Raw genomic sequence first — 12250 nt, 5'->3', positions numbered from 1 at the left:
CTTAGAAATGGACAAACAGTACAAGTTTAAAAAATAACAATTCTGTTAGCACTTTCATATTGTTTTAATATTTCGTTTGGATATATTGTAGACGGATTATTTTATTTTAATAAACACAACGTTTGACGAAAGTGCTGCTTCTAAAAGCAAAATTCACTCCGACGCTGTGATGCAGGCTGCATTCGAGAAGCAAATTCTGATCGGTGTTTCAAAGTGTTCGATAGCTATTCAAATGAGGCCATTTTGGCAGTAACTGTTAGATTGTTTTGAATGTAGCTCTGATCAGACGAAGGAGTTGCCCTCTCTGAACAGCATCAAATTTATGATCACCTCAGACAAGAAAGATAAAAAAGATAGATGCGAAATCTTGTGCTTGTAACGTTAATTTATTGAACATGCAACCATTGTGAACAGTTTTTTAAATAGAACTTTCTAATGTGATAATTGCCCGGATGGACCTGGTGCCTGTCGGCTGAAACATCATATACAATCCGCGGTGAGACTGACGAGGCGGGACCGCCGACAGGATGGTGGAGCGGTCGGACCGTGCCCCTCTGCTGGACTGGGAGGAGGTTCCGTCTGCGGAGAAGCCCGAGGGAGAGGCACCGGCGACGGGGAACGCCAAGGAACGACTGTCGAGCCCCTCCAACAGTCGTGCCCCATCGGGATGCTCTTCGCCAGCGTTTGGGTGGAGCAGCGGTCCAGGGGGTCCCACTCCCACCAAGTCTGTATCCAACACAGACGGCTGCAGCGCCCCACCCGCGACCTCCAGCGACCCAGTGGGCAAGGATGAAGCGCTGCACCCCGACACCGAGGAGCATCTCTCGGACTCGGAATCGATGATGGTACCGCTGGAGGACAGGATGGTGAAATGGGAGGAAAAGGACCAGATTGTGTCTGTTTTCGTGGTTACATTCAATACCAGATCAGGTAGGGAATTACATATAAAACAGGGCGTTATTGCATCCTTTTAACAAGTAAATGCCAAATTGCTCACCCTAACTAAAAGAGCAAAAGTCGTACTTGTTTTGCAAGGAAGGGGACAAAACGCTAGAGAATTGCCTCGTGTGAATGTATCGTGTCTGACGCCCTAAACGAAGTCTGCAGAACCTTCTACAGGTGTGGCATTTTTCTGACCTGGCCATATTTTTAGAGACACGATTGAAAGGCATGACACCTTCTGAAGCCTTAACACAGATGAGACGTGATTATACATCCGGACAAGTTCTGTGATGGAAATCAATCAGCTGGTTGATTCCGCAGGAAAGGCCTATTTATTTTTAATGAGGGGTGTGCATTTTAAAGACACAATAAGCTCCTGTGAACCCCCCCCGTGTTGTCACTTACCAAGAGGACCAATCAATTTAGTAATCTAAAACCTGACTGTAGTCAATACAGGGTGGAGCTTGGCACATCGTCTTAAAACACGTCTTATTTAAATGGGTTTTGGCGTATGGAGTGTAAAAAGGTTTTTAAAAAACACTTTCCTTAACACTTGTCTGTATCTGATGAAGTTGTACTGGTATCTGTATTCCACTGCTGCAAATCTGCCACACAGTCTAAAAGGGTCTGTTGTATAAAAGGCCTCAATTGATAGTCTACAAATGAGACTGCAGATGGATCAATTCTTGCTCTGTACAGTAATTACTGTCAATCTTTTATTTTCAGTCCACCAATAAGCCAATGTTACCTCAACAGCAGATCAAGGATTTCCAGGGAGAGAGACCAATGAGAAGAGAAAGTGCAATAATTAATTATTTACAATAATCTAAACAGAATATGTACAGTAGATAAAACTATGATATGAAAATACTATTAATCAGTTGTGTAATACACATTATTAGATGTGTTGCAAAGTATGATAGTCACAATACAATTTTAAACTTTCATAAAATACTGGCAAAAATCATACATTGTTGATACCTGTTTTGATAACATTGTAACAACATAGAAGTCTTATTGGGTAATTTCTTATTTTGAATGACCAAAAATTGCAACAAAAAAAACTCTTGATACTGTCTAGATCGCACAATTTTTTTTATTTTACGACAATGCTCTCTCTCCTTGGGTTAAATTTTTTTTTTTCCCAGCAAAGAATGTTGTCTTTAACTTTCATATTCAAGTTTTTCCTTTGTCTCATTTTTCATTTGGAGTGGCGGGTGAAGACAATATGGCTCCTTTGTTCATGAATGACATGTTATATATGTATGAATGGATGTCTCTTCTATTTCTCAAGTAGTGATCTTTTAATACTTGTCTGCATGTGTGTCTCTGATAGGAACTCTGCACTGCATCAAAGCTGTAAGGTTAAAGCCGGTTCAAGCTGTCAAAGTGGACAAAATGGAATCTCAAATGTTCAGCCACAGGTGGTTGTTTAGTCTCAGTGGATGATGCAGACCTGTGAACTCAATCTGAGAGAAACTCATTTTTCTGCTTATGAATCACCAAGAGATGCAAGTAGTTCTAATGAAGACTGCACCGGCTTGGCTGAGTCATCTTCTCTGTCTCCCTGTCTCCTATTGAGCCGTATTTGCTCAGCTGCTGCTCGAGCAACAGAGTCCAACGTAATGAATTCAAAAGAATCCAGACGGGTTGTGCCACTGTTGTTTCATGAGCATAAAATGAAATTGTGGTCCTAAATTGACGGTCTGTTCCTCTATTGGCATGTTTCCTGCTTGCCTGGGCGGTTTTTCATATTATATTCCCTTGTTGTGTGGGGGTGTGGTAGGAAACATGCTGGAGTGGTGTCTGCCCAACGACATGGACCTGGACGGAGTCGAGTTCAAAGCCATCGCCAGCGGCTCCCACAGGGTCACCACAGACTTCATGTAAGTATGTGCATGATTAGTGTGAATAGATGCACAAAGACATCAGTAACCTGAGTGATGCAGGCGAGTGTAGGAAGCTAATTCAGAGTATTATGATGCAGCCCCATGTCTTCCTCCTGGCAGGACAGAGAGACAGAAAGCGTTGCCTGGCAAAAAAAAAGAAAAAGGCCAGCCATCTGGCAGTGTCTTTTCTTTTTGTGACTCATGGCGTCGTTTGTCTGCCTCCCTCTCTCCTCTCCTCTCCTCTCCTCTCCTCTCCTCTCCTCTCCTCTCCTCTCCGTCCACAGATACTTCCGCAAAGGCAGCTTCTTTGGCCTCGCTTGCTTTGCCAACATGCCGGTGGAGAGCACAGTGGAGAGGGGGGCGAGGATGAAGTCGGTGGGGATCCTGTCTCTTTCTTACACCCTCCTCTACCGCTACATGAGCTTCCTGGAGCACCAGGTCAGGTAAGAGGAGCTGGTTTGTGTACTGCTCATCTGCTAGTTACACATGGCAGGAGCTGTTACCTTCACTGCATAAAAGACTGAGAATGTGGAGTGCAACCACGGTTCATCACTCTTTCGCACTGTGTTTTGTCCAACGGAAAAATTCCAAAACCCCAAAAGCTTCAACTGTTCCTCTCCACAGTGATCATTTTGTAGCCATCCCTGAGTTGTTGATCACGTCACACAATTTTCCGCAAGAGATTTAGTTAGCATTGTTGTCATTGAATTGCAGAATTAAAAAAAAGGACTTCCCATGTTTGCTTAAGATTGAAAGTTAAAGAAATTCAGTTTAAAATACAAGAGAAAATCTTCGTTCTTTACATGATAAATAACTTGAAGAGAACAATTCTCTATTACTAAAAGAACATACTCATCCAGTTTGTTTTAGGGATTAAAGAATAATTGTCTCAGCACTGCTAGTGTTAATTGCAGATGACGTGACAAAATACTTCAGGTACTAGAGAGGGGATACACAGAAAAAGAATTAAAGTTTTTATATATTTAGAATCTTTAGCTCAAGTCAATGCACCTATCCATTCACACACACTGACGGCAGAGGTTGCTGTGAAGTGTCCATCAGTATTAAGTAGTCCCATCATGCAGCAGCGGGAACAACTTGGGGTTAAGTGTTAAAGGACACATGATCGGACATGTGGCTGCAGGAGGTGGGGATCAAACCACCGATCCGACTGTTGAGATACGACCGACTGTACCAACTGAGCCACAGCCGCCCATGTGTGCCCAAAGAGATCACACTTCATCATGTGAAATCACTTTGAAAGTGTGAACTCAATTTAACGCTAGAAGAGGTCAAAGTTGAGAAGATTTTAATCTGGATCAACCGAACTCAAATGCTCTGCTGTTACGTCGCTTAAACATAAAAGCTGATTTACAAGAGTTCTTGTCTGTTCCTATTAGTAAGAGTTTTCAGATATTAGATCAGTCATGGCGTCTATGTGCTGCTACTTGGGTTTTCCCCTCTTAGCCTACTTCCTCCTCTTCTTTCTTTTCCCTCATCCCAAACAGAACACTTTCCCCCTTCTCTAAACATTTTGCTTTTTACATCCCCCTATTTACAATCCTATTTAGAATATTGCTTGCGTCGACAGGCTAGTTTCCCTCTGAGTTACATCCTAAGATTTGTTGTAGCTCTCCCTTTTTTCCACTCCCCCTTTCTCTCTGCTTTCTCCCCTCCCACAGTTCCCACACTCTGTCCTCTCCTGGCATCCAGTCATGCAGTGGTCATGCTCCTTACTCATCGTTCCCCATGAAGCTGTTTCTGCTCAATGCTGCTGCAGTTATATAAAGGACACACTGTTGCTCATGAGATGTTTAAGATACTTTCCATGTTATTCTCTGTTCTATTCTTAATATGTAAAGGATAGTAACAGAGGTTAAATATAAACAAAGTAACATAATGCAGCTGTATTTATTCCATAACGGTGTTGGGCTACTCCTCTACCTCTGTACTTTGGCCTTATATTTTTTCCCCTCAGACTGACATTAAGCTTACTGCACTGGTTCAGTTTAGTCTGGCCTGTTATTACTCGATGAGGGGCTTCAGCCCAAATGGATCTTTATTACTGTAACAGTTCAAAACCACACTCAGATGCAAAGGGGCGTACAGGAAACAAAAAATCTGATTTTAAGAAAAAATTCTTTATTCAAACATTCTTAAGTCATACACAGGTAGGCAGTCAGCGAGGGCAGAAAAATCCACAAAATCCAAAATCTAATCAAAACCAGGCAGGCGAGCAAACACAAGGAACATAAGGCCGGGAATTATTAACCACTAAGGAGACAAAGACAATCTGTCAGAGGCTCCGGTGGAAACACAGGGGTGTACATACAGGTCAGACTAATTGCAGATGAGACACAGGTGTGTTGGGACAAAAGACAGGAAACAGAACAATGGCAGGAAGTCAGACTAGAAATCATACGCAAGCAGCAGGAAAAAAATAGTAAATAATAAAACAGGTAGTGAACATAAAACACAAGAAAACAAAATGGTTGACTTAGAATATCACATATTACAAACAGATGCAGAACAGTTTGATCTGCACTCATTACTGACTTTGAAGCACATTAGCATTTTTTTTTAACCAACAAAATGGCTTTCTGTGCTGAGCAATGTAACAAGTAATTTTCAAAATATATAATTTGGATGACTAATGAAGGTTTGTTTATTCACCAAAAAGCATTGGTCACATCATATGTAGCAGTACTCATGTAAAGTTCAGGAGCAGCGACCAGATCAACAAAAAGTGAACAGAATTAAGAAATATAACACTTTTTAAAATGTGTATACATTTTGTAATCTCAAGGTTTTGAATGTCTTTATGTATTATGATTTTTTTTTGTGTCACCTGCTGCAGGCTCCAGCTTCAGTCCCCAGGTCACTACTCCCCACTAGAGGCCTTCTATGAGGACAAGAGGGCACTTCTGCCTCCCAGTGGTGACGGAGTTGTTACTGCATGTTCGGTTAACGCCTGGGGAGCTGCAATCAACCACAGCATGCACCCTGAGATGAAGGTAGGAGAAAAAATATATACAATTGTTAAGAGCATCAGCTGGTGTTTCTTTCTGTAAGGAAGAGAGAGTATTACTATATTACCTCTATGCACCTCTGTGTTTGGACCAGATCACTCACCCTGCGGGCTGTATGTCCCAGTTCATCCGCTTCTTTGGGGAGCAGATCATGGTGCTGTGGAAACTAGCTCTCCTCCGCAGACGCATCCTGATCTTCTCCCCGCCACCCGTGGGTGTGGTGTGCTACAGAGGTGAGAAACATCTGTATAAATCCACAAATTATCACATACATTCACTTTAATGCTTATGGTCATATGATGCTAATGATGTCACTCCCATGTCTGTCCATTCCATATGATGCTGAAGCCTTCAGCTGGTACGCCTAGCTTAGCACAAAGACTAAAAACAGTGGGAAACAAGCCCAGCAGTGTATAAATGAAAAGACAATCTCAGCATCTCTAGAGCATCAAACTTTCTCTGATGTGTCCACTCTGTGAAAAAGCTTATTGTTAGGCCAACTGACATTGGCCTCAATTTAAGCCAGTTGAGGTGTTTTGGGCATTTGATTATTATGCCTCCCTTTGGAGGTTTTCCAGCCTCGGAATCTCCCAGGAAGTGCTGGAAAATGTTGATGGGAGAGGGAAGTCTGGGTTGACTTACTTCACCTGCTGCTACCTTGGATAAGGGGAAGAAAATAGATGGTATTAAGTCTTGGGTCTCTATGCTATACCTTATGGTTTCATAGTCCGGCTTCATATCAAATGGGAAGATGTGAGAATGGTATCAAACTTCTCATTCAACATCGTGGCAAGATAGTCATAGTAATAGTCAAAACAATAGTTTATCTCACAGAAGGTCGCCATGTCCTTTGAATGTATTTGGTCCAGTTTGCACATTTGCCATTGATCTCTCCAAATCAAGTTAAGCCAACACTTAAACGAAATTTTTTTTAAAGGTGAAGGAATTGTCTGAAAAAGGGCGAGGGCCTGAAATGTTTTCCATTTAATTTAATTTAATTTAATTTAATTGGAGCAGCTTCTGGTGTGCAGACTCTTTCTATCAGTACTTTTTCTATCTCTGGACGTTGTTTTATTCAGCACCCAGTACTTAAACTTTCTCGGATGTGCGTGCCATTTTGACATTTTTTTTTTAAAGGTAAAGGAGTTCACATCAGGGACATGTGCGCTGACATTTAAAGCATATACTATTTCCACTCAGTCTTGCTGTACGGGTCTGGGGGGCAGCCTATTTCTCCTGCACACAGTCACATCCTGTGTCACTCTTTTCTTGTCCTGCACTTATCATCATTCTTAATAATGTCCCTCCCCTTGAAGTGTACTGCTGCTGCTGCCTGGCAAACATCTCCATCCCTGGGATTGGCGTGGCCGTGCCCGAGTTCCGCCCCTTCTTCTATGTTAATGTGGCCGACATCAGCGCCCTGGAGAAAGAGCTTTCCTATGTAGCATGCAAGTAGAAGCCCTTAGCATGTCAACTTTTGTGAAAAAAGCTTCATCTTATACATGTTTTGCATGTTCGATCAGCATCTGAAATCTGATGTGTGATTGTTTGTGTAGGTACTACTGAGAAGATCTTTGAGGAGAAGAAGGATCTGTATGATGTTTATGTGGACAATCAGAATGTAAAGACCAACAGAGATGGGCTGAAGCCTCTGCTCCGCCTCAGCACGGCAGACAGGGAGAAATATCGCAAACTCACTGAGCAGAGGTAGGTAACATTGCTAACAACAGAGGTACTGCCAACCCAAGGTTATGTGCTCTACTTTAGTTTCCTATGATGACAGGGTACATTTTATAACTCTGTACCTTTGAAGACTCCATATATGACCCAATGTAAATACAGATTCATGTTGCAACGGGTGAAGTATCCCTTTAAATGCCCAGTCGGTTTCAGGTTTAATGTTGAATGTATTTATTTGGATTTAAAAAGATTATACTTTATTGTACATTATTTTACCATTACACACGTCTTTACTATAACATTCTGTCATGCTGATTAGCATTGTTATAAATCTTCCTCTCTCCTGTTTGATTACCATGTATAAAGAAACGGTAATCAATGGGCCTCTGTGTTTGTAGGCAGATGTTGCTGTACTCTCAGGAGGAAAACGGAGACTGTGTGTCCAGTGAAGAGGATCTCTTTATTCTGTAAGTACGACACAATTTCATTAAGCAGCCATTACAGAGCAGTCAGCAGTTTTATATTTTTTTAATTTAATCTAAGAGGTTCAGAGAATCTCATGACCTTCTCCTTCTCTCACAGTCACTGTAGTTATTAAAGGTCCCATATTATGCTTTTTTTGGTTTTATATACTCTTTAGTGTGTTTTCCAAGTGTCCTGTGCATGTTTAGGCACATCTATGTGCAAAAATTCAAAGTCTGCGTAAATGCGGCTTCTCCTACGTCCTCCTGTTAGCTGCAGCATTAGCTGCATGTAACACTCGGTTCTAGCCCCCCTCGATAAAAATTTGTCAGTGTGACGTCTTGTCAGTGTGAGGTCACTGATCTAAGCCCATTGGCTCTTTGTGGCAAGCCCAGCAGCTCATGTTGAACTTTCTGAGACGCGTGCTGAGCAACTGACCAATAACGACAGAGCGGATCAGCAGACCAATCAGAGCAGACTTGGCCCACGTGGGGTCTAGCAGTGGGGGCTCAGCAGAGCGGAGAGGGAGCAAGGAGGAGCAGTTCATGAAAACAGACACTTTTTTCGGACTTTAGCTATTGTGAACGTACAAAAGTAGGAACATAGATTAAATATACGAACCCCAAAAAGGGCATAATATGGGCTCTTTAAATCAAACAAAGAGGAGCCTCGTTCTTATTTTTAGCCTTTTTTTAATGATATAAAATAAAATCTACAAGAATATAAGATGAGAGTTTACAGAACACGCCAAAGATTCAATCAAATGCTTAAAGGCAGGGTTGGTAATTTTTCTCCAGATCCACTTTTTAAGATTTTGGTTGAAATTGTCTTTAGGTCCTGACAGAAATTAATAACTCAGGTGCTCTGAAAAAGAAAACAAAGAAAGTCCATCGTCTGTATCAGTTGTAAGCCTGTAAAAACCAATCTGATGAACCAATCACACGCCTCCCTGTCTCCCTGCTCGTTCTTACCCCATGCATGCACGAGTCCACACTCAAAGCATGAGCTGAGCTCTGCTTCTGGACCAATGGCGCTTGAGCATGTACGTGAGGGGGCGTGGCTTTTGAGGGAGCGTGTGCAGACGGGGCACTGAGGGAATGCTACTTTCAAAATCATGCTAGTTTTCTAAAATTAACAACCCTGCCTTTAATATGTAATATTGTGATTTGGATGATGAAGATCCTCGTAACAAATGCTGCATTCATGTGCTGCTCGGGTGGTCCAGGTTTCCGAGTTTGGAAGTCGTTTATCCGACTTCAGTGTGTTCAAGTGGTCTCAGTTCGGAAAGTCGTCACAACAGCAAAAAAAAAACAGCGTTTATGCTACGCGTTCATGTGCAGTTTACAACTCGGAAACTATTTTTTCCGATGTGTCAGACACCACATGAATGCAGCATAAATCTCAAACTACAATCTTGTTTTTTTCCTTGAATTTCCAGTTTTTTCCTCGAGCAGAACAACAGGATTTTCCAGACCCTCAGTGAGGTGGCAGGGAGCTCTGATCCAACCCTGACCCCGGAGAGTGTGAGGGCCATGGGTCTGGATCCCCATGGAGACAGGCTCTTCTTGCTCCACCTGCTGGAGATCTACGGCTATGACAGCTTGCTGGTATCGGAGCAGCTGTGCTGCAGTTGAGACGACAGACTTGCCTTTCATCACTGCTGGTTTTTCCAAAAGGGGGGTGTGACCTTTAAGTACTGCACTACTGGCTTCTTGGGAGTCTTCAGGACTATTTCAACCTCCAGTAAAATCTGTGGTGTAACTGTTCATCTCCCTGCGCTTTTCTGTTCTGCTTCTTCACAGTGTGATGGCAAAAACAACTATAACTGTCATGTGTTTAAACCAAGAGTTAAAAGATTGCTTCTACTTGATGCAGCCTTATGGAGATAAATCTTTGGATGGATTACTCACCTCAAAAAGTGATCAGTTTGGTCGGATACTGCTGCAATGGATGTGAATGCAATGGATGGCAGGTCCGAGCTTAAGAAGATGATCGGCAAGAAACACTTTGCCTGAACTCAGATTTTCAAGTTGAAGGAAGAAGACTTCCTCCAAAATGAAGGCAGTGGTTTGGAAATTTCCAGTGAACAAAAATGTAACAAAAGACTAATGAATGAAAGGTAAAAAGAGGTTAACTTCTTGTAAATAATCCTGTGTTTGTGTCTGTATGTACAGTGTGTGTCAGTGTATGTGTGATACTGGGTCCACCTCTCCACCAGTGTTGCTGTCCTTTTATCAAGTGCTGGATTTAAATATTCATTCTTAAGCCTCCAGTTTCAAAATCAGGGCCTCCTGTCTTGAACGCTAATTTATGACACTACAAGCAGGTGAAAACTCTTCTTTTTTTTTTTCTCATCAGGAACCATGTCTGTAAGCACTGGTGTTTAAGTGGTACTTAATGGAACGAATGAGAAGGTGACGAGCTAAGACCAAATCAGATTTGTCAAGGATCTTGTGTACAGAATGAAAAAGGGCAATTTGAAAAGGCTTTTTTTTGCACCAGGGCTGTTCAGAAGCAATTATGCTGTCTAGTCTTTTATTGTTTTCAAATGTCCAGTTATGTTCGCAGCTCTCCAGTAAAGACAATGACAGGCGTTCAGGGGTGACTTCACACCATCAAAATATTCTCAGTTAAAAGTTGCCTTTTAACCACTATTATCTGAAGAAGAGATCGTACAGTCAGTTAAGATATCATTTTACTACTTTTAAGCTCTCTACATTTGACCAAAAATAATAGCTTATACAAGCGATTTATGCTTTGTTTACGTGTTCATATGAGGCTATACAGAAATATCAAAGGAACATGACAACTGGCTCTTCGTTTATTGGAAGCCTTAAGATAGAAGTCATATTTTGGCCACTAGAGGGCATAACAACTGAAAAATGACAGACACATAGCAACTACTAGTCGGTGAGATGTTCACACAAAGTTGTCTTACTCGTCATCCTGTGAACACTTAGCATTCATGTGAAGTTTTATTTTTTTTCTCCGTTTCTTTGAAGTCTCCCAACAGCTCACAAATAAGTCACAAACATAGCTGCTGGATGTTCCAGTATCGTCACTAACTAGCTCTAGACTGGAAGGCTTGTAGCACTGGATAGGTAGCATACACTGGTCCTTATTGAAAAATGTCATTTTGATGCCAGAAACATGTTTGATAAGTGTAGAGACCCAACTGTACAGAAAATGTTCCGTCAGAGGCTCAGCAAGTTCCCCCAAAGATAGGGATTTAAAAATGTTTTATTGTTTAATGCAGCTGTAATCATTTCTTATTTCACCTTGATGGGTCATTTTGAATTTAATCCTGGAAACCCTCACACAGAAGACATCCTATAGCAACTTGTGTGCAGCAAGAAAGTCAGTGTTTCCAGGTATTCGCTTCAGAGTGATTCTGAATGAATCATTTCGACAAGAAAAATCACACACTGAAAGACAAATATACTGAAATCAAATCACTTGAAGTCAGATGTATTGGTTCCGAGTTTCATTTTTTCCATTTCCTACATGCCACACAGTAACAAACCTTGTACTGTGGTTACAGGCCTTTGTGCTACACACTACAAGACATTAAGTACTTCTAAAACAAACTAAGGTTATTCTTTTTGTTTGTATATTTTGAGTTTTTTTAAGTAATGTATCCATTTATTTTTGTTATTTTTAGTGTTAACCTGTTAATCCATTTCAATGTAAATATACAATTGCTGTTACTTTACCTGTGAAGAACTGGGATCTGTTGAATGTGTTTTTTAAGGCAATCATGATCCCACTAAGCCTCTGTATCACATGACATCTTCATGCATTTCTGTTTCCACCGTCTGCTGTAAGAAACAACTTCAAGCTGATTTTTCCTGCCACACTGCATGGCACCATAGACGACCTACAGCAACCATGTTTGTAGTTGAAGTGACAGCCCGACTCATGTTAAAATAGCTTTCACTTTATTTATTTTACTGTAAACCATTCCAAGAATAAAGTGTACCACCACTTGTAAGGAAAACAACATGTTCTCAGTCTGAGTACAATGTACAAAGTAACTTTCCTGAGTTTCATTTTCAGATGGAATTCAGAATACCAAATGTGCATGTCAAAGTTCATGACTTAAACATTAATGGACTTATTTCATTTGTTGCTGTGTGTTTATGTACAGTAGCTTCACCTGGGACACTTCCATCATTCACATAACCATTAATGTCACATCTGCAGCCACCAGGGATGTTGTCATAGTCACCGAGTGTAGATGCTGCCAAC

At 41.4% G+C, this 12250-nt stretch overlaps 1 protein-coding gene across 1 annotated transcript; it reads left to right on the top strand.

Moving 5' to 3' along the window:
• Positions 1-258: 258 nt before the first annotated feature.
• On the top strand, positions 259-12119 carry LOC109987634 (DENN domain-containing protein 11-like). Its single transcript, XM_065951058.1, has 9 exons — positions 259-930; positions 2729-2828; positions 3116-3274; positions 5689-5845; positions 5955-6093; positions 7177-7308; positions 7417-7567; positions 7939-8007; positions 9441-12119. The coding sequence occupies exons 1-9, from the start codon at positions 528-530 to the stop codon at positions 9634-9636; spliced, it is 1506 nt and encodes a 501-aa protein (XP_065807130.1). The 5' UTR covers positions 259-527; the 3' UTR covers positions 9637-12119.
• Positions 12120-12250: the final 131 nt, after the last annotated feature.

Source organism: Labrus bergylta, chromosome 23, assembly GCF_963930695.1.
Source record: "Labrus bergylta chromosome 23, fLabBer1.1, whole genome shotgun sequence".
NCBI classification, from domain to species: domain Eukaryota; kingdom Metazoa; phylum Chordata; class Actinopteri; order Labriformes; family Labridae; genus Labrus; species Labrus bergylta.
This window is presented reverse-complemented; position numbering and strand designations above follow the sequence as displayed.

Excerpts from the sequence above, each read along its gene's own strand:
- LOC109987634 (XM_065951058.1), top strand. The coding sequence starts at position 528 with ATGGTGGAGCGGTCGGACCGTGCCCCTCTGCTGGACTGGGAGGAGGTT. Across the intron at positions 931-2,728 it reads TACATTCAATACCAGATCAG|GAAACATGCTGGAGTGGTGT; the intron begins GTAGGGAATTAC and ends GGGGTGTGGTAG. Across the intron at positions 7,568-7,938 it reads CGCAAACTCACTGAGCAGAG|GCAGATGTTGCTGTACTCTC; the intron begins GTAGGTAACATT and ends CTGTGTTTGTAG.